Source organism: Lepisma saccharinum, chromosome 11 (assembly GCF_977018435.1).
Source record: "Lepisma saccharinum chromosome 11, izLepSacc3.1, whole genome shotgun sequence".
NCBI lineage: Eukaryota > Metazoa > Arthropoda > Insecta > Zygentoma > Lepismatidae > Lepisma > Lepisma saccharinum.
Window position 1 is genome coordinate 58,314,850 of NC_139239.1, and position 23,652 is coordinate 58,338,501.

Here is a 23,652-nt window from a genome sequence, read left to right on the forward strand (position 1 = left end):
TTAAATGTGTAGAAAAAGATCACAAATGTGTCAAATATATCATTTCTACATAATCGGCCGGCCCAGTATCACATATTGAATAATATACATATACCATTTTGTGATGTGTTTCTTTTCACATTTTAATTTAAAGTTGTTTGAAAAATAAATCATTTTTATTTAAATACATCAATTTGAAAATTTAAACACTGAAACAATTTGATCTTGAATTATTAACTTTTTTATCTTATACTTGCCAGCCCAGCATTCTATAATGTTTAAATTATTATGTACTACTTATTGCTGCTTAGCATATTTTAGTACAAAAAGATATTCTATCTTCAATCTATTGGTGAGGAAAGGATGAATATGTAATTCTTCAGTTCATCAAATATATATTTATAAATATTTAGTGAAAAATAATAAAAATATAAATATATTTTGGTATCTACAATTTATATCCTCCTTGTGGTTATTTCATATTTCATATTCTTTATTTCCGTTGACCCATGTCCATAGGTATGGATATGTTTATAATAGAGTTGAAATGGATTTAATAGGTATTTTTTCAATAAATTCATTGTTAATATGTTTGAACTTTGACTGCCATAAACAAATTATGTGAAATTCTTAGAAAAATATACTCTGAAATTGCAGTTTGATTTATGTACATCAATCAAGATTTGCAGTGAATAAAATAAATAAATACCAGCATGATATCACCTTAAATAAATATTTTAAACCTTCTCTCATAGCAAGCGAGATGAACTTTTTGTTTATTACATATCAAATTTAAACTTTGTATGTTTAACATATTGATTAGTTATGACCAAATGTTATCCATAAATAAGCTGAACTAAACTGTTTGATGTAACAGCTTTTTTAAGGGCCTGAACGTAGCATTCATCTTTTCTCTGCTTGACAAGTGGTTCATTCATTCCATCCCATCACCACTTGGTCTTGGGAACTGGTTAAATAATCTTACCAGAGTAGGGAAAGAATGCACAAACTCTGCGACATTCGATAAACAACTTTCACAGATGTTATGTATTCATAAATTAATCTGATAATTATATAAAGATGTTTAGAATATTTGTTATCAGTAATGTATGAGTGTTACATGTGTAAATTCTATGAGCCATATAATTGGAAAAATCAACATTAAATACATAAAAGTTAAAGAAATTTCTTGTTTTAACTTTAGGTACAACAATTATATTTAGATTTAGACGATATCTTCGGCAAATGTTTTATTCAAAATCAAAATTATAAAAACCTAAGAAACACTATATTACATTGATTTAACTGTAAATAGGAGCTACTATCTCTTACTTCTCTGTGGCATACTTTAAAAAACACAATTTTCACTCCTGCATGAATATGTAATGACAGTGTTGTAATATTGTGGCACTTTATAATTTTCATAAGACTCAGCAAAAGAAGTGTTTCTGTTTATACATTATTTAATAACAATTTAGCATTAAATAAAATGATTTATCATTGCAATGTTATCCCATTGAAAGAAGTACTGTAACACATTTGATCTTATTGGTCATTATCAAAACTTATATAATCCGAACATTAATACTTGGACCAGTCACATCTACTAAATCTAAAGTAATGTATTATTTTTTTCTTTATTCAGTGTAGGATTAACCAATTCTTGAATTTTGTTTACATTCTTCAGTTATCACCACTTTCACATCTTGAATATTTTCATAAATAATGACATTTAATGTATGAAGTTAAAGATGCTTTTCTTAATGAATGAGGAATTGGGTGGTGTGAATTATCTAATTTGGCATGGTCTTTGATTCATGTTCAAGACCACTGGTCAATGGATACATACATATAATGACAACAAAAATGAAGTACTAAAACCTGATACTACATGTATTGACTTCAAATCTGACTATCTCAAAGAGTTTGAAGGAAATACTGTTCCCATCACTCTATTATATTGCATTTTTTGAGTTTCGATTTACGTGTGACGTAGTTTGCTAGGATTGGGCATTTAAACTAGAATCTGCTTTACTAGAACTTAATTACAAGCCATTAGGCAGCCCAAAGAATCCCATGTGGGCTGAATTTTCATTATAAAATGTCTCACATGAATTCAGAATTATAATCGATTTTGAATTTTCCAAACCCATGACATTAGGAACCAACATGAGTGATTTGATACTTAGTTACAGGGTGATTGAGTTAGTGCTGTCGCCACTGATTTGTATCTTGTAGAACCATGCATGTTAACCTGCACATGTAAACATTTCTCTATGTGAAGAAGTCAAAACTATTCAGACAGTTGAAATTATTGATTGGTTGAGTTGGTGTTTTAAGTCCATTTTATGCACAGTAAGGCTAATTGGGACTGGACCTATAGTTTAAAGTGGTATCCAAACCACTACGTGCCTCCATCGGGTATCAAACCTGGGATCCATTGATTGCAAGATGACTACACTACCACTGCACCATTATGTATGAAAGGAAGGGGAAAAATCACTTCTGCAAACGCACGGGTTGTAACAAGAACGTTATCACCTGCCTTGTGTAGCTTGTGTACCTTTTACCCCTTTCACCTGAGAAAAAGCAATGACAGCTGTGCTTTTTCAAAGAAGTTTAAAATTCATCCTGTTGAATTTCTGTTGAAATCAATTTCCATGAGATTTGGAACCTAACTTGTCTTTCCTGATAAACTGACAACTGCTGTCAACGTTAACACTATTATGTCAAACTTGCATTCTGAACTTGTCATATTAATGCTCTACCTCACAAAATCATGAAATGTATATTTTCATATATCTTACCCATAGAGAATCTCAAATAGAATTTGTAGAATTTCACCTGTTTTACAGAAAAGAGTATTAAACTGAATGACATCTTAGACACCACACTTGAAAATGAGGATCCAACAGACTTAAATAGATTGTGAACATACAGAATAATGATTAGAAGAATACACTTACTTCCTCGGACAATAACCTAGGGAGAAATGCATAAAGAAACACCATGCAAATGGATATACATAGTTTCTGCATGTTATAATCCATATTTGGTTAGAGATTCCCTTGTATAAATTGGGTAAACAAAAATATTAACTTCAGGAGGTGGAAAATATATAATTGTAAACAGGAGTAAGTTCAAACTGTGGGAAATTTCCTACATGTAGATGTATTCGTGTAAATGCACACACCTGCAGGCTATTTAGGAAGAAAAAGGGAGGGGAAGCAGGTATGGTACTTAGCCCTATGTTTCAATGTCATTCTCTTTGCTATATGTGTGGAATTGCTTGCAGTCCAACTAACAAATGCCATAAGTGTTACATGACATATAACGCTAGTTATCGAATGTGAAATTTTTACTTTCAAGGAAGAGGAGGAGGAAAGTAGATTTAGCAAGTATTAAAATGGTATGACTAGCCATTAAGTTTGTGTTTATGCAATCACTTTGGTGGCTAAGCTAAGTAGTTGGTTTTCGATCTCGCAACTGAAATTCCCGAGTTCGAGTCCTAGACTGGGCATGGTGGTTGTTTGTGATTCTCCCTCAATTTCCTATTATTATCACTCATCCTGATTGTTGCAATTAGCTGTAAAGTTAGAGACGAGTTAGGTGAGATTTTTCCTGTAAATATTGTAGGAGTTGGTTTAATGGTAAAATTTCACATAGAGAAGGTAAATGCTGTTGACACCTATGAAAAATATATAGTTTGAACAACTAGCAGCACAGATTTATATTTTCGCTGGCTACATATCAACTTAATTGAACCCAACGCAACAGAAGTTTCACTTGAAAGTTGAAATCTATTCAGAGTGCTTGTTTAATTTGCACTTTGGCCAATTAAAAGAAGGGTTGTCCAACATTTTACGCTAAGAAGGAAAATGTTTGAACAATTTGTTTGAAGAACTATTTTCAGTTTTGATAAATATTGTAACTGAACAAGCAGCTAGAAAAATGTATTATTTTTGCATATTGTTGAACTGCCTTATTGGCAGTACGGGGATATAGCAGTACACACACTCGCTTTCTTTTCTGACCATATTTATTATGGCACTGAGACAATGCGGACCCTGAATGTGGACAAGAAGTAGACCTCTCTCACTTACCTAATGCCTTCTCTCTCCTGCCCTGGTAGCTCCTCACTTCGAGAATGCCACACTCTCTCTCCACTCTCCCACAATCTTCTCTCCACAGTTCCACAAATGCAACTCCCCGATTAGCCACAACTTCCTCCTGGCCAATGTCTCCCAGTTTCCATTACTCAGCAATGACATTGCCCGATCGGAAGTCGCACCTGCATTCCTATTTCAAGGCCTCCTTCTCTGTTCACAATATATTATGAAAACTTCAAAATAAAACCCTTTCAGTTAGTTCCTATACAGTTGTTAATAAACAGATACAATATATTTCCAACTAGCGAAATGAAAAATTGATGGAGTAAAATTAATTTTATTTATTTATGTATAATTAATTTTTTGGCAGAAGAATTAACCATAACATTGAATAGTTTGGTAATAACCAGAATTTCAGAAAGCTAAACTGACTAATTCACACCCTTTTGGCATTCTGCTTTGATTGACCCTCTTGTTATGTGTGGCATTGACTTGCATGCAGATATAATGTCCTAAAGGTCAGTGTTTGGTCAGTGAGTAAATGACACATCCGTTCCTGGGAAGTACTTTATACAAGGTAATTTATATATATTTAAAGAAAAAGAATGAGTAAAAAAAGGAAATCGTGTCAAATTGCATTGATTATGGCTCATACCCAGTAATGTTGGCATGACACTTTCCCTTCTCCTTGCTTGGTTACTTCAGTAGATTTCTATAGAGCGATTCAGGGATCACATTCCAGTGGTGAATTTATTTTTAACCTTGAACAAATTTTTATTATGATACTACTTACTTTCTCAATCTAGTGGTTTTCTAATAAACCAGCTGACCCTTCAACTTCTACACATAACATTTTTTCATATCCATTGTTATACTTTATCACTTCTTTTAATGTTACAAAACTTGAAACAAAAATCGTTGAATAAGATACAATTTGCAAATATGTTGTATTTTTTAAAAAATAATTATGATGTATCAGGTTCTAGGCTGCATGCACACTTACATGATAATTTATGTTTTTATTTCAGCTTTCTTGTATATTATTACTCTTGTGAGCTGGAGATTTTTTGTGTGAATTTTTCTTTTCTTAAAGTAGCCTTTTTTTAAATCTTGCATATAATTTACATGCAGTAGCTTCTTTCTTAATATGAATGCAATTTAAAATTCAAGATATAATTCAATACACATAATAAATTATGTAAAAATGAAGATTAATGAATTTATTGGGTACATAATATGGAAAAAAAACAATACAATATTGACTTCATGTGTACAGGTAGGGTTGTATTGACTTCCAACCACTTAAATGTTTTGGCATCTTGTTTTTATCTCTAATTTAATTTTTTTATGTATATTTATATAACTGAAATGTAAATATCATTCAGTATATCAACATTGTACAACTTTTGAGTTTGGAGTTATATATATATATTTAATGTCTTCAGAAGTTAAAAGAAATATAGTTAAAATCATACACTAGATATGTTAACTATACCAGTTCCAGAATGAATGAATCATACGAGATTTTCCATTTTACCTTGTTCACCCTGCACACTGAAGCTAGTAAAAATAGTTATCTTCTCCAGTGCAAGTCTAATGCTAGAAAATATTACCTATATTCTTATCAACAATCACGTAATCCATTATTACGTTTAAATCTTTTCTTTTATGAGAACTTTAAACAAATAATAAAATCAATGACATAATAGAGCTTCCTGCACTAATGTAATCCCATGTGCATTATTTCTTTCATTAACTCATCTAAATTGGCTTCATCACACCATAGAATATATCTGACTACAGTTTCCAATATTCACTCTCTCTAGATCAGAGCTGTGTGATAGCACCCTAATAGTTATCTAGAACAGATGGAATTTTAGTTCTAAATGTAACTTCAAATCACATGTTATTATAGTTCTTAAACACACTGCAGAAAATCTGTCTGCAAGACATAGCCTTAAAGCTCTTGTTTTTTCCTTACCAAACCCTTGGGCAATCAGACATGTCCTTCTTGTAAGGACTTAGTCGCAGCTGACAGGTTAAATTCTCAATATCTCTCCCTTACCCTCCCCCCTATAAGTTCACTTCTGAACATTTTATTTCTTGTTTCATGCTTTTGTAACATCACCCCACCTTCCCTTACCCACCCTCCACCATGTCAGACAGAACATATGAATAATCAAACATCCAGAGAAAAGAATTTTGCATTTCATTCTGACTGGAATAGTTGACAAGTCACCACCTGTAAATTGTTTTTAATTTCTTTAAAACCTATTCCTTATACTGTATCACTTGGACTTTTAGCTCTATTTTTGTTTTCACTCCCGCATTTTGAATTCGACTTTTGTCTGTTTTTATTGATTCAATGTTAATTTTTTCTAGTCAACTGTATCATATTTAGATGTCTTTCTATGGGGAATTGCACATATATACATGATACAGATTGCTACAAACTAATTAACAATCTAATTCCTGCAGATGGAAACAGAACTAGTCTCTGAAACATAAGAGTAAAATACAAAAACAGTTTTTAAAAGTCTAAGGAATACAGCATGAATCAACAACCACTGATCACTTACAAAGAACATAATTTCTTATATTTATCATAATACACGCTTCTTCTAGCTTCTGTTGACCAATGCAGAAAATCTGAATGTAATGTTGACTTACAAAATGATGTGCCCTCAGGATGTGGATTTCTATGAGATGTAAATGTTTAAAAATTCATATTAAATAATAAAATGTTAGTTCTCCTTTTAACTGGTATTATATTCATTATGTGGACTTTGAAACAAATATTTTTTAGATCGCAGGAAGATAAAAATAACCATATGAATGAGCTATATAATTGGCTCTTGATTTGTAATATTTTTATTACATAAACTATTTTATATTTCCTTAAAAATTAACACAACTGAAAGTTAGTACAAAATTTTCTTCTAATTTTCCCACATATACAGGGTCATTCAGAATTTCTATTACACACTTCTAGGGGTTGTAGAGGGGACTTAGTAGATCAAGTTTTGATAAGGAACCCATGTCCGGAAACGTACCATTTTGGTTCTACACAGATGACAAGATCACATAATTTCACATCTCCCGCTTCACGGTAGGAAACCCATATTGACGGAGGGCGATGTCTTCAATCACCTGATGTCATGTGTGCTGCTTCCAACATCCGCTGTTTACAATCCGGTGTGCTTCGACCTTCACGTCAGTTGCTATTCAGTTGTGGCTGCAGACAGTTCGCTGTTTACAATCCGGTGTGCTTCTACCTTCTTGTCAGTTGCTATTCAGTCATGGCTGCAGACAGTTCGTTGTTTACAATCTGGTGTGCTTTGACCTTCACGTCAGTTGCTATTCAGTCGTGGCTGCAGACAGTTTGCTGTTTACAATCCCGTCTACTCCGACTTTCACGTCAGTTGCTATTCAGTCATTGCAGAAGACAGTACAGTATGGTTGAATACAAGTTTGTCGAGGGCCTCCCCCATGGCGCAGTGGTAGCGTCATTGCCTTGTAATCAAGGGGTCCCAGGTTCGATTCCCGGTGGAGGCACAAGTGGTTCGGATCCCACTTTAAACTGTAGGTCCAGTCCCGATTAGCCTTACTGTGCATAAAGTGGACTTAAAGCACCAACCCAAACCAAACAAGTTTGTCGAGAACACAGACATGTTGTTAATTTACAGCGAAGCTGGACGTAATGAAAGAGCTGCACAACATCTGTATGCAGAGCATTTTCCGCATCGTGTCACTCAATCACATACCGTTTTTGCCCAATTAGAGCAACGGCTGCAAGAAACAGGTAACTTCAAAGTTAACAGGGCCGACTGTGGTGCTCAACGGACATGCCACACTCTCAACGTTGAAGAGGATCCTTCATCGCACTGACGAGAACCCGTCGACAGGCACTCGTACCATTGCACGTCACATGAATGTGTCTCAGAGCAGCATCTTGCATATTCTTCATGACCATCAGCTTCACCTGTACCAGCCCCAGAGGATACAGGCAATGGGTCCGGCAGATTTTGTACCACATGTCAATTACTGTGCATGGTTTCTACACTGTTGTGTGGAAGTTCCCAAGTTTCCTCAGCTTGTTCTTTTTATAAATCAAGCGCATTTCACCAGGGAAGGTGTTTTAAACAGTCGGAAACAGCCACATTTGGGATGACGAAAATCCTCATGCCATACATTCTCATGGATTTCAGCAACGGTTTGGCATCAATGTATTGGCTAGTATCATCGATGGTCGTCTGATTGGGTGATACCTTCTTCCAGGCTGCCTAATGGGTCTGAGGTACTTGACCTTCCTGCAAGAAGTATTGGCGCAGTTCTTGGATGATGTGCCACTGCACATTTACCAGCACATGTGGTTCCAACATGATGGCGAACCAGCACACTTTTCCCATGATGTCCGACAACATCTCAATCAAACATAGCGGGACAGGTGGATAGGTCACGGTGGACCAACTCCTTGGCACCATGATCGCCGGATCTAACTCCTCTTGATTATTTCGTATGGGGCCACATGAAGAGTCTTGTTTATGAGACACTTGTAGTGTTGGAGGAAGACTTGGTTGCACAAGTTCTAGTTGCAGCAGACACGATTCAGCACACATGAGGTATTTTTGAGCATGTGTATGCAAACATCCTTCGGAGGTACACTGTTTGCTATGAACTTCAGGGTCGCCACATCGAGCAGCTCTTGTAGTGAGGCAGGTAAAGCGGGAGATGTGAAAATATGTGATCTTGTCATCTGTGTAGTACCAAAACTGTACGTTTCCGGACATGGGTTCCTCTACAACCCCTAGAAGTGTGTAATAGCAATTCTGAATCACCTTGTATAAACACAACAGATGTCAGAGTTTCTTTAAAAATTGCAAGTTGATAAATTAAACCATAATTCTTTCAGAAAGTAAACATGAATAAATAAACTAAATGCTTTTTCTGATAATGCAAACAGATATATAAAAGAAAATTGGCTAAAATATAAACCACCTTCCATAAATTTATAACACATTTTGCTTTATTTTTCAGAAAACGATGCAACACATTCTACAATTGTATTTCAGTAACATTTATTAATGTAAAAAAATAAAAATAGAAGTGTTCATTCCTCTGTGTACTGTTTTGAATAAAAATCGTAGAGACTCATTACCATTGGTTAAAGTTCCTCTTCCTCGCAGCATCATAATAACAAATGGACTCGTTGGTCGAGTACAAATGACTCTGCCTATGTCTCATCACTGAAAGCAAAAAGAAAGGAATAGGTACTGAATATGCTTGGTTTCCCATTCCAGATGTGGGGATGATCATGATGCAGGCAGGCATGGTCAAGGGTGGCTTGGCTCCATCAAAGCAAACCTTTACGGAGGGTAGGGCCTGCTCTGCTCCTCTTGTCTGTCTGCCGCACCTTCGTTTGCGCTCCTTGCTAGATCCCAGAATGTGCTGCCTTGTTGGGGGATGTGTCCTTTGGTGCATGTCTTATAAATGGCTTTAGATAATTGCGTTGAAAAGATCGTAGTAGTTGCTAGCTCTGGACTAAGGCATGGGATTTATTGTGGGATATCTCGTAAATACATATACATATATGATTTTTCTTTTTTAAAATATTGCAGCTTACGTATAAGCTTGATGTGGGATCTGATTGTGCTTCGTACATTACTTTTTCCTTACTAACAAAAAGAAATATATATTGACTGGAATGTTTTGCTGCCAAACGGACACATTCTCCTACATTTTGTAGGTGCTTGCAAAAACTAAACAAATTCATAGATGCTGTCATTTCTCCTTTAAGGTAGCATATGCTAGTTGTTGGGGGACAGAATGAAGCTTAGTCTTTTTAAAGCCTTTATTTACTCAATTGTTGTTACTAGGCATTGCCTGTGACCAGTGGAACACACATAAATGTTGAGGCTTGGTATGAACTGCTGCAGCCTACACGTACAAAGTACCATGTATTATTATACATAAATATATATATTATTTTTTATTTCTCGTATGCACCCACCTATAACAGCAGGTAACACATACTTGTTTTGCAGTTATTTTTCCCTTCTCCTCCCCAACTAACATTGGTCTCCCTTTTTCTCTGCTGCTGGACAGTGGCCACATTCAGGAAAGGAGTACGTGCCGTGCAGATGGTGGGTAGGGCAAGTACGTATCGTTCTCCCTGCCTGTGTGTCTTCCATAGGTTGGAACCTTTAACCATCACCAATACAAATACTCAGACATACAGACAGACAGTCCATCTCCGATCTGTGTCTCCAGTGTTATCAGCCCTAATGTCTCCCGATAGTGTTAAAAACCACTGATTGTGTGTGCATGTCCAGATTTGTTGTTTTCTATCAATACTCCTTATGTACACTGTCAGTCTGAATGTATCTTTCAAATTTCTATCCAGAAAAATTGATTAAAGTCCATGTCACGGTCATTTTACGTGGAGCAGTTATGAGGGGAAGCACTAGCCATTGTTTTAAGTGTCTGGCGGCGAGATGGGTATTTGTGTGGTTAGTGCAGACCGAACGTGTAACTGCTCTGCTGCCTCACTGTTTGTCAACTTGCACCTAACTTGATCTACACTTAACATACTCCGCACCGTCACCTGCAACCTTTTTTTCCATGCAAAGAGGATAGGGAGATAACCGACAGAAAATGGCGATTTTTTAAACACACTCAGGCAGGAATAGCACAGTTAAAATTTACTTGCGAGAACAGTACTAGGCATATATAGGTGAAATCTTGAAATCATGCAATGAATCGTGCAAAAAAGAATTTAAGTGGCGTTACTGCAGGTAGAACTTTGTGCAATAACATTTACGCGCACGTACACATGTTTACATTAGTTATCCTTAAAACTGAGAAATAATTACCTGTTAACCCTAATTTTCCACTCTCTATGATTTGCATTAAGTTTGTTCGATATTAAAATGATGCCTGAGGATATGAAAAAATGTGTTTATTTAAAAAAAAAAAAAAGTTAATTTTTGCATTATTGACTTAAAATGTTCTTTCCCTGATTAAAATATAATTCCCAATTTTTCTCATGTCTTTCTGTTCACTATCTTCTCTACTCTCTTTGCTCCTTTTTTAATTCACACCTTCGTATGTACAAACATATAATTATATAAATATGTATCTGTGTATCTTCAAATGCCATTCCTACATAAAGTAGCTTTTAAAGAAAGAAAATTCTTTGTCTATTTCAAGTACTGAAGTAATTTTACACAGAGAGAAGATCTTTGATTTCAAGTTTGTTGCAATTTCACATATTTGGCATTTTTCAAGCAGAATGATTAGAATGTTGACTGCTTATCTTCAACAACTTTCTGTCATGAGCAAGTGACTTTTTTCCATTATTTTGTCTTATTCATGTTTTAAAACTGCTTCTTCTACCTCTCTTAACGTGCTACGTTAGGTGAGGATTACACATGTGCAAGTAAGTTAGGTGAAATGAATATTCAATCTCATCAGTTGCAGTTAGGCACCTGTCCTGTCTTTCACTGCGTTTATCTTTCCTCGATCACTTTTGTTTTCTCTTTCTGTATCTTGTTATTATTATTTCCACCAGCTGTAGTCTGTTCTACCTCCTTGGTTTCTTCTTTTCCACCCACTTTCTGTTTTCATACTTGGCACTGTTAGCAGAGGGATGGGGCTATACCTGTATTATGCACCTCAGAATGAGTCTGAATTTGATATACCCTGTACGGTGCATGGTATGTCGATACTAATGAGTTGGTTGCAGTAGGAACGCATGTGGCACCTGATTGAGGCATCGCAGTACTGCACTTGAATGTAGAATGGCATGTTAGTTACACTAAGCATGTAATCTTTATGTATATATTTAACTAACAGTACTGCACGTCTTCCACTTGAGCAAATATTAATGCTTTATTTAGATCTTTAAGCAGATATATATTCTAAATATATATAGAAGTTAGTCTTGTAATAATGGCTTGAGTGGTCCAAGCTTTATCATGTACTGTATAATTATTCTTTCTCTTTTTTTCTTAGTATCACCAATTTCCTTAGTAAGTAGATTTTTCAGATTAAAGGTGTTGTAACGTATTTCACGGTTGTAAATAGTAAAGAAGTTGCATCACTGTTGTTGTGACTTAGTGCATTAGTTTTTAAAACAGTATTAATTAACTGTATTGTTAGTTTATTGTATTCAACTTTAAAATTTAATCCATTATTCCATAGTAACTTATATCATGCAGGCAGACCATACAGATACATTTTTTTTACTCTTTTAAACTAGTATTTCGTTTTGATGCAATCATGAAAGAAAATAACATTGGAAAAATGCAGGTGTTTCAGGTTATGTATTCTCTGTGCTGATTAGTGAACATTTGGTTGAGTAACGTCAGCAGTGTCATTTCTTCCAGATGATCACCATCCTCCCCCTACGTTCACGCCACCCGAGTTACCCAAGAAGGTTCACGTCAGAGGTATAGGACTTGCTTCCTAAGGGGCATGCAGCATGGCTAAGACTGGGAGGTCGTGTCACAATTGAAATACATGCCAATATTTCTTACTGTGTTTCTAGTATTTGAAAAAAATGAATAAGTTGCGACGGCTTTGGATTTATATAATATATGCTAAGATACAATCCATAGCTTACCAATTTATAAGGCAGGCCTCCTTGTCCAGCCCAACTGCATAGAAATACTATATTATTCATTGCTTGATTCAGGAACTGTAGTTTGCTTCCCATTCTGTTACTCAAGCACTTGTAAACACTGTAAAGATTACTGTCTGCTTCACTCTAAATATTCACCAACCATGTATGAAGTTTGGCCTTCACTTGTCTACATGTCTATCCTTCAGCTTCTTGCACTTCCCGATACATCTGCTTTTGATTAGATAAATTATATTTTTCCTTTAAAAATAAGGTATTGCTGTTAAACAAAAATACCCCCTGACTATAACATTTGTTGTATGCCTTGGTCTTTGCTAACTGAATGTGAAAGATGTAATTTTACCTACATTGTAAAGTTGATTTGTCTATCACCATAAAAACTACTTCCATACCCCTTTAAAACTGTGAAGGCCATTTACTATTGCATTCAAACTTTGATACTTAGCTAAAGCGTAGTTAGCCTTTGATAGATTGCTTTGTTAGAAATAATACTAGTTACGATATTTGTAGTAGATTTGGTGGTTGTAGTTGTAGTAACATAACTCCTTTCCTGACAGTTTGATGTTGTTGTTTCCATCTGTCTTAGTATTTTCTTAAAATCAAGTGTTCCTTATTTAACAAACAAAAAAATGTTTATTTAGTCCCCTGTGACTTGTCAAGTAATACAATCCCAGTTATCTTCCCAAGTACGCTTGATGTTCCATATTTTGATATGTATATGGATTTTTCAACTGCATTAAGACAAACTATTAATTTTGTGTCAACTCTAAACATCTTTTTTAAAAAAGATTTAGAGCCATCTAGTAGGAGGATGGGACAACACGATAATATTATAAGTGCAAACAATCTGTATAGAAAATGAACAAATGTAATCTGATCTACTTAATCTTTTATCATATAGGTACTGTGGAGAACTGTCAAACATTTATACATGTTGTACTTAATCACTTAATTTTGGAAAAAAAATAATGTAATGTTCTTGACAAAATGTTCCATTCCGACAGTAAGACACATGTGGAACACACATGTCAAGCTTTCAAGTTTATCCTGTAATGAGAGTATCTACTACCACATTCAAGAGCCTGCAGAAATGAAACTACATGATCAGTTATGTGTCTGGGATGTATTAAAAAAATTTGTATCTATTAAGAGATGGTAAAATATACTCGTATCAAGGGAATCCTGCTGAATATTGTGATGAAACTTGTCCAAAGGAAGGACATAATCAAGAGTAACACACATTTGAGAGGTGTTGTGCTTTGCAATCATGTCTAGGGACAACTAGTTCATTGGAAATTCATTATATGTAGCTAGTAGATATGTAATGCACAAAACGTAGGTGGCTACTTCTGTTGAAAATATTAAAGCTGAAATATACTAATGACCTCTAGTGGCTCCTGTTGAAGTTTTCAGAACCAGCTCTTGTGAGCTATTGAAGGAGTGACAAATCTTTTATAAAATCTAATGCACAAAAGGATTACCCATGAATGTGCTGGCCACCTATGACCAGTAGTTCTCCAGAACAACAAGAATTGTGTGTTCATGGTGTAAGAAACAACTGTTTCCAGCAGTGCATTGTGTCTACATTTTCATGATCTGGAGTGAATATGTAATTTCAAATTAGTAATATTTAATTTCCACAGTTTCCATATACCCTTTGGTATTGCTTTCATTTAGCAATTAAGTTTCTTCTCTTTCTCGTCCGCCTTCTGCCAGCTAGCAACCTGCAGAATGTGTTCCATCATTGCCTCATTCACACTTGGCAGGAAGAGTGGGATGCGTTAACTGGAAACAAGCTTCATGCTGTTAAGCCCACCATATACTGTTCGCCACACTTTTGCATCCTTACCTCAGCCCTCTTCCTGTCAAAACTGCAATGCATGCTACCGTACACTCTAAAATGTTGACACATCTTTTTCCTCTTCTCGTCTATCAGCAGCCAGCCCTCCTCTGGGTATGTTCGCTGCATTGCTCAGTGGCATGTATATGAGGGAGGAATGATGACAAGAACAAAGGGACTGAACCTAATCTTTCGCCACTCTCAAAAAATTCTCAAGGAAGCAAGAGAAGAACGTCCACCTGTGCTACCCTCTCCCTGGCCTGTTTTAGGGGGTGGGAGTGGAAAGATGCTTGGCAACTCTGAAATAGCCTTCCTTTGTCTGTGCGCTACACCCCTAGATTTATGGCAGTTTTCTCAGATTGGGGAAACAAAGGACATTATAGCTTGGCAAACAGAATAGGTGCATGGCGTTCCTCATCCCATCCCTCCCATCAAGAAGTAGTTCTAACTCAGCTGCATATTGGATGCAGTCATCTCACCCATGGTCAGTGTATCGTGTCTGTAATGTCATTTTAAGTGTTTAGCATATTCTTGTTGAATGTGCCAGTTTTGCTTTCCTCAGGCAGACTTTTCATCTTCCCAACTGTTAGTCATCTCTGTTGGGAGATGACAGCAGTGTTTTAACAAATGTTTTTAGCTTTTTGTGAAAGGCTGGTCTCTTCTACTGTCTGTGAGCAAGTTCTTAGTTTATTCTTTCTTCTTTAATCTCTTGTTTGTCTCACACTTTTAACCTTTCTCCAGGGGCTTATTGCACCCCTTGTTTTAAACTTTTAAGTAAGAAACTTAGATAAGGGGATATTCCCCATATACATTGAAGGGTGCAAAATGGCCATATGTAGGCGTACCAACACACCCACCACTTTTAAAGCGATCAATCAATCAATCAACTCTTTTGCAAAAGCTGATCTACTGTCCGATTGTGTAATTCCAATGTTATCATTATGCACACACAATATCTACAGGATTCAATTTCTATTTATATCTTAAGCACCAGTCACACTTGTTACTTGCATGTGTCATTGTTTACGTCATCTTATTAATACATATGGACTGCTCTTGCTGGTCTATGGAGCATTTCATGCATGATGCAAAATGGTTTTCTGTTTTAAACCTCTTCCACATGATAACTGTTCTGCATGTTTTTCATCTGTTCTTACTTCATCCAAATATTTCACAACTTCAGGATAATGTTGGATACATTTTCATTGTAATCCTGTTTCTATATTCTTACTTAAGAAGGTTTGGAGGGTAAGATCTGAAGCTCTTGGCATGATAATCAAGCCCCTAAATGCTTTAGATTTCCGCATGCCCCTTTGCAACACACAGAAAAAATTTTACATGTGAAAATAATGTTTCCTAAGGTGGTATCTTTTAAATTCTGCTAAATATTTTCCCCAAAAGTTCTTTCACACTCAGATCCAGTTCTAAACAACGTTGTAATTTTTCAATGAAAATCATTACAAAATTGGAATCTGAACCCTACAGCATGCAAGACAAGGCAACTCAACCCTAATGTTATATATTTTAAAAAGGATACTGTAATAATTTTATTTGCAGGATATGAACACTTTCTGTACAGGAATTGCATAAGTATATTCACATATTGACGTCAGTCACATCAGTGAACATTCAGATATCAGATTTTTGCTAATTTTATGTAGATATTTTTGTTACTACAGGGGAATATATTACATACTGTATTGTGTGTATTCCAGCACACTTACCTAATTTTTTATTCAGAAATATGACATGTTCCAAGTGTCTGGGAGAAACCCTCATGGAGAGGTAGAAAAACTTAGCACATCTCACAAATGCCAAGCTTTACTAAGTCTTCCTTTTGTGCAAGTTTTGTCAAGATATTCAGTGGTAACTCTGTGTACTTTGCTTGTGAAATGAAGTCAAATCTGTCCCTGTATATTTTAACCCTACTCATCATGAAATTTCTGTAGCAGGGGTAGTATTAACTTTGCTTATTTGAAGTCAACACAAGATTATTGTTAAAATTACGAACTAATTGAAATTATTGTTAGGGAATAATTATTTTAACAAAGAAATGCTCCAATTGCAACATAGAGAGTATTGAAAGTGTACCCTAAGAAAAGCAATTTAAGGAGTATATTGTAAATGCACTTTCAAGGAATTTTACAACTGAATTTACTATTCTGCAGCATGTAATCTGTTTTGTAAATATTGTCAGTCGTATTCGATTCATGAATATGGACTCTTATGTGGATAACTTTGTACAAATATGCATAAAATTGTGAAGAGATTTAGTTTTATCAGATTTAAACGGAACATCTGTTATTTATATAAATACCTCCTACGCACCTATTACTCGGTCCGTTTGTACTCCAGTCAAACTAGGAAGCAGGAATGTGAACTTGAAAGCAAATGGAAGGAAAATTAAATGTAATTTCCTATTGTGATATGGTTTGTCTTAATGTGGTTCATCATGCCATTTCAAATAATTTTGTTTGCTGTAAACGCATTTGAAGTTTAGTTTGTGTAGAATTTCAGTAGCTTTAATTTTAGCACTTTCTATCAAGAAAATTGCGACAACATATTCATTACTATAGTGCCTTAGATTTTTACTTTACCTGGTTAGTGATGTAAACTTGACTACAATCAATCTTGCTAGATAACATTGACAAAGAGTATAGTGTTTGCTTTCAGAAAAGAAAAAAATACAATATTTAGTTTGATTAATCTCCTAACTACAGTGTTAATGTGCAGCTTTAGATGCTTTGTTTGCTATTAATTATTTGTTACAAATACAAGAGAACATAGTTTTGTTTCAAACTAATGGTGATCCTCCAGTTTGTCAGATTGTGGTTGATTTATTTTCTTGTCACAATAATGGATCAATAAATACTTCCTTTTCTTACCAGGTGAGCCTGGCAGGGATAGAGAAGATGCACGTAAGTGGAATTTATTGCAAGTTTTTTCCCCTCCATTTTTAATATCCCCCTCTTTCTGGATTCTTATCCTTGACCATATAACTTTTGATAAAAGAGATGTGGTATCTTTCAATTACTTTTCACAGCTAACATCTTATACATGAAGATTGGAGACCCATTTTGAAAGAGCATAAATTAGTAGTTATTTATACTCGGTTTTCTCCTTTTTTTTTAAATATTGTTTATTACAATTGTCTGTATTGACACATAAAAGTGTGGAGTTTGATACAGTTGCAGATATATTTTTCAAACTCTGGTTCAATTTTGGAATCAGCTGCAATGGAGAACTAAGCATATTGAGTTTACTTACTTTGGGCAGCATATATTTTACATTTAGGAGCATATTTGAATGGTCGAACAGCTTGCAATGTGTGTAAAGAACCAGTGCTTGTTTATGATGAGTACAGGCAGGATTTTTCCCCATGGAAACTGTAGCCATGCATGTCCATTCATGCATGGAATACCTGGGAGTTATGAAATTACATATTCAGTTTCAGGTAGCATTCACCTTCTACTAAAAGAGGAAGGAAGGTGTTTCTGGTATTGCAAAAATCTTTGGTAATGTACTTATCTGTAACTTTTATTCAAAGGATATCAATGAACGGTGTATTTTAATTATCATTTATAACACAATATCCTTTACCAGAGATGATGATAATAACAATGATACAGTCCACTACCCTTTACTTAACTCATCACCTACTAATTCTCATGCCGGCCCCCATGGTGGAATGGTTAGCACATTGCGCTACGATGCCAGGGGTCCCGTTCAAATTCCAGCCTGGGCATGGATGTTTGCGAGTGTTTATTCATCAATTTCATCATGTCATCACTCATCCCCATCTTCGCAATAGCCAAAAGTGGCATAAAAAGCTAAGTAAAATAAAGCAAATCAATAACTAATTCTCACCTACTATCGGGGTGATGAAAACTGTCAGTTCGTTTATCTCAAGAATTATCATCTGTAGTAATATGATCTGCAATCTCTCATTCCATCTTTATAATAATATATTAATATTATGATCACTGCTGCCATTAAACAGTCTATTTTTGTAATTACTGTTACAAATTTACGAAAAAGAGATGATTGTTGCATGCCATCTTCACATTTAAAGCAACTTGTTGCAGTGGTGGTGGTATTAAAATAAAAACTGGCATATTCTGGTATAATTGCTACAAGGACTAGAAACTACAGATGTTCAATGCATGGATACTGCTTTCTGAAGTATTTTACATACATGTCTTCTGTTGCTTGGGGGGGGGGGGGGGTTCTCCTTGGCAAGGATTGTTCTGGAGGTGCAAGTTGGATCTTGCACCAGTAACGAGTTCAGGGAAGCAGCATACCTATGACTGAAGGTTTCTCTTGATCAGAATACTAAATAGTTACAACTGCAAATAAATTAGATGTTAACCCTTGAAATGAGACTCGTTGGACATTTTTGGTATAGGGAAAACTGCTCCTGCTCAAATTTCATTTCTAATTTCATACTAAGCCATGCTATTCCTACCTAATAGTGATTTATAACGATTTCTAAAATACCATAAAACTTTACTTACTTGCTTCTGAGTACTCTTACATCCTTCAGTCACACCAAAATACATTTTTTAAAAAAATATGTGTGTATGTAAAATGTACATTTCACTTTAAAACTTTGGACTACGAATAGGACACTTTTGCTGGATCTTGCTTCAAAATCTGGGATTAACTTTTATCCTTGAAGTACATTCTCAATGCACAGCTGGAATAGTCACAGTGAGAATTCCCCATACCAATTTTCACTAAAATGTATCATTCAGTTCTCCAGATAAAATCTGATGGAATCTAGCATAATCTCTCCTGAACACATTCTATCTATTTTTATTCTTATGAGGAGTGCATTTTACAAAGATACAAATAAGGAACTTTCAGAGTGAAAATCTCAGGAAGTGATTACAGTTTTATTTAATAAGGGCAGGTAAATTCCCTGTAAACAATAGAAACAATGAAAAAAGTGCATACAAATAATTTTTATCAAGTAATATTAAAACAAGCAATGGTGTATGTATAATAATTGCCAGGGTGTAGGCATTTTCATATATCTTTTTATTCTGGTGAGGTTTTTATGTCATTTTCATATTCTATTAAGTAAAGAGAGCTTCTGCATAAAGTATTTTTTTTATGTAACATACTTTAATAAATATAACATTAATATTACTGCTACTTAAACACTACTGTTTAAATGTGCTAATGTGTACCTCTGCGATAACAATGCATGTAATGACTGTGGTCCACATTGTTCTTTCTATCACTATTTCTTCGTGTTCACATATTCACCTCAGCATTATTACAATACCTTTGCACAAAACTCGCTTGACATCATATAATTACATGTATCATGAGCATTCACTGCTTATTGATGTCCACTCAAGAAGAGCTTAGGAGAGAAGAAAATTTCCTTCCATTAAAATATTACTGTGAAATCACCCAATATATTTTTCTCCATTAACGAATTTGACTGCAAACTTTAGGAAGTTCATATTTTCCAAGTAGCTTATAGTTTGGTCCTCAGTGATGATAAAAAATATAGTGTTTCTTAGTGTCAGTGAATTAGTTGCGCACATTTTTATCAGAGGTGAAGTAGTGAGAAGTGGAACATTTGATTATCATTGTAAAAGTACCGTTTCGTTTCATTTAAATTTTCCATTGACGTATGTATTGTACAAAAAATAAATGTGGGCACAAATTAATCATAAAAGAAAAAAATAAAGTACTGTTAACTTCCTTTTAAATTTATGAATATTAACAATATGAAGAAGTATAATTGGACATGGATATTGTCTATATTTGGTTTATGAACATAATTTATCCATTTGCACTACTGCAAATTTTGAGGAAAATACTTTTATGAATGCATGACTATCCTTATTCAAATACAGGAATAATAATATACAGATGCAAAAAGTTGATATGCAATGGAAGTAATAATTTAAATAATGAATATTTCATGAATGTTCTTGTATTTATTTTTGGCAGTGGCGGCAATTAGGGGTGGCATGGGGGACAGTTACCCCCCTCACACACACACAACTTTTTTGCCACTTTTGCCCCCGCAATATGGTAAATCTTATCTACCAAGGGAAAGTAAAATGTCCTTGCCCCCCCCCCCTCAGTTTTGGAACCAATCACCGCCACTGATTTATCAGTATCAGCTGGTATAGGCACGTTGGCAGTAACTTTCTGATCTGATATTTCTATAGTCTGTGATTTAGTGCAAGATTCTGCCATTTGGTTATTTGAGGAAGGAAATTTGAGTAACCCCTATTCTAATCATCTGGTTACACACATTAATTAAGAAAATTAATGAACCATTGATGTTTTTCGTGGAAAACTTGCAATATTATATCAGATCAGTCAAAAATCGGTTATTGGTATTAGTAAATTTTATATCAGCAAAAATTTAATCTGCCCTTTCCTAATTTATTTATTGGCATTTTTTACTCATTTTACATCAATTTCCTGCCTCTAGGCTAATCACAGTGACGAGGTTGAATAAGTAGTACATGAAATTAATGAGAAAGGGAGGTGAAATAGAGAAACATGCATAGCCAGGCTGAGACTCAAACTTGAGACCTTTGGTAGTAAAAGCTTGAGACTACCATCCAATATGTTTGGCCACAGAGGGGATGGAAATTAAATGTATTATTCTTACTCTTACGCTGAAATACAGGAGTATGAATAATGCTTTCAAACTAAATTACATACTTTTTTTTTTCAGGATTATTTTAGGAAGTCAACATTTAAGCAATCAATAAAGGCACCAGTAGTGGCACAAACATGCGAGAAAATGGAGCGATATTGTATTATTAAAAAATAATAACTGTTATAACATGTCCAAATTAAAACACTGTTTATATGTGTTGTAGCAACCTCGATGACTTTCAACGGGTTGATATATAGGACTTATAGGACTGTAAATATAAAACATAATGTATTACTTTTAGTTTGTGCTTCAGTAAAATATCTCTCTCCAGTGAATTGTAACAATATAATCTAATTTCTCAGAATAATAAAATGTATGTTAAACAAGAACTTGTATTTTGGGGAGGGAGAATGTATCTCATTATTTTTATTAGTATTTGTCAGCAGTTCTACTATGAATGACTTGAAGCAAGTTTTGGAACTGTAAATTGATGCCTTTTATCCTTTCCAAACCAATATCTGACATCAGATATGATGTTGCTTTACTGAATTTGTGGATATTATTTGTACATTAATCATAATAAGTGGTAGTTTCTGTTAATAGCTTTTGTTTCTTCATCATAGTCATTGCAGTTTGTAATGAAAACTGCCATTATGAAAACAAGATACTTAATTTAAATTTCGATCAAGAGCCTAGCTTTATATGATTTGTCTATTGCAAGTGGAGCATACAGTTTTATGCTTCTACAACCAAACAAAATCACATGGATTATTTGTTGTATACGAAGTATAACCTAGAAACCAAATAGAATGCTATTTTCTTGTGAATTACTCTATTTGCATATTTTTAATAATTGTAAACAGCAAATAAAGCTTTAATGTTAAATAATAATTATACAAGTTTCTCCATTTTTTTTAGGTTGTTTACCACAATAAAATAAAAATTCTTTCTATTCTATGACAATTTTAATATAATTTGCGACAAAACATTTATGTACAAAATGTATTTTTTTTACCTTGCATTATATGTCGCAAAAAATTTAGGCTGCAAACATCTAACTGATATGTTTTCTTTCCAGTAATTGGAAGTAGAAACCAAAGGAATGTACAATCAATGATGAATTCAGTAAAACAACTTCCCAAGGGAAAACCACCTGGCAACAAAACTACTCCAGACGTCATAAATTCACCAAATCAATATAACAGGTAAAGTATTAATCTAAAATCTAATAACAGCAGAGGCCATGAAGAGAAGTATTTAGTTAGACATCTAAATACATTTCAAATATTAATATTTTTATAATTTAATGTGTAATGTACAATTTTATAGTTTACAAAAAGTACATTTTATGGTTAATAACATGACTCCTCTAACTAGATTACTGAGAACTTGATCTATATGCAGCACTATTTTTATAGAAATCTATAGAAAAATTCAAATTTATTCTAATTCTGATATGTTGGTTAGAATTGAGAAACAATATAAGCAGTTAATTCTGAAATATACTATTGCAGGATATTTATTTTATGTTTAAATTTATTCATGGTTGTCACACAGTAAATAATGACTTGCTAGTTTTCATTTGAGGCACTATTCACATCAAGCACCTTCTTTTATTGTCCAGAAGTCACTGGCTTCTGTGTTGCATTCACACCTGTTACACTTCAGTGTTGCATGATACAAAGTATAGTTTCCTCTGAGTGACTAACTTTCTCTAATATATGTATGTATATATTCTTGAAAAGGAATTCCTTAATTCTTTTGTGGGAAAAACTGACTAACATCAGAATACCATGAAAGTTCATTTTTGTAACATTTAAATAAAAGATGCTCCTTAACAAACACAACTGATAAATATAAATAAGTCATTCAAGATATAACTTTGATTACATCACAAGTAAAACTTGTTAACTTCTATTGCATAAACTTGCTTACATGTGTATTTCTTATTCAAGACTTCAGAACAAAAATAAAGGGATAATTTATGCACAACTTTTACTCACGAATCTTGAAGGTCTGCTTGTTTCAATATTGTTTGCCCATTTGCAAGAGTATAAGAAGTAATAATGGAATGTTACACAACATTTATTTTAGTGTATATAAAGTGCAGTTGTTATATTTTCAATTACATTATTAAAAAGTAATTTGTTCATTTTCATTTAATATAATGTCTTCCTCATTTTGTAAGAAGTATGAATTCATTTATATTGTAATTTTGGGACATCTCAATATTTGAACATGGTTACTCTTTCAGATAAATCTTAGAAATTTTCGCAAGTTTCTACCAAAGCATTTAAAGGAGGGGGGGAAAGAGCTAATAGTATACATTTTCTTTATATACTAACTATAGACAAGTTTATATTATCTCTTAAAGGTATCTTTAAAACTAAAAAATATAAACGCAGAACAAATAAAAAAGTGGCAACTTTTTTGTGGCTTCCTGCTA

The 23,652-nt window shown here is 34.2% G+C and overlaps 2 protein-coding genes across 40 annotated transcripts in view; one reads left to right on the plus strand and one right to left on the minus strand.

Annotated features, from left to right (window-relative positions):
- slo (calcium-activated potassium channel slo) overlaps nt 1–23,652 on the plus strand; it is a 285,961-nt gene that overhangs the window by 238,551 nt on the left and 23,758 nt on the right. For 21 of the 39 annotated variants that reach the window (XM_083131199.1, XM_083131201.1, XM_083131200.1 and 18 more), the window contains exons 15-18: nt 9,389–9,463; nt 12,476–12,538; nt 17,458–17,487; nt 22,285–22,411. In XM_083131199.1, coding sequence (XP_082987325.1) covers nt 9,389–9,463; nt 12,476–12,538; nt 17,458–17,487; nt 22,285–22,411 — 295 coding nt within the window. Of the gene's footprint in view, nt 1–9,388; nt 9,464–10,193; nt 10,245–11,505; nt 11,527–12,460; nt 12,539–17,457; nt 17,488–22,284; nt 22,412–23,652 lie in introns of all 39 variants that reach the window. The other 18 variants (XM_083131180.1, XM_083131179.1, XM_083131178.1 and 15 more) reach the window with 9 other exon arrangements.
- The window catches only part of LOC145994837 (bolA-like protein DDB_G0274169), a 71,178-nt gene continuing 56,285 nt past the window's right edge, over nt 8,760–23,652 (minus strand). Inside the window, exon 5 of the mRNA XM_083131203.1 lies at nt 8,760–9,334. The gene's annotated coding sequence lies outside the window, so the exon portion shown is untranslated. The remainder of the gene's footprint in view (nt 9,335–23,652) is intronic.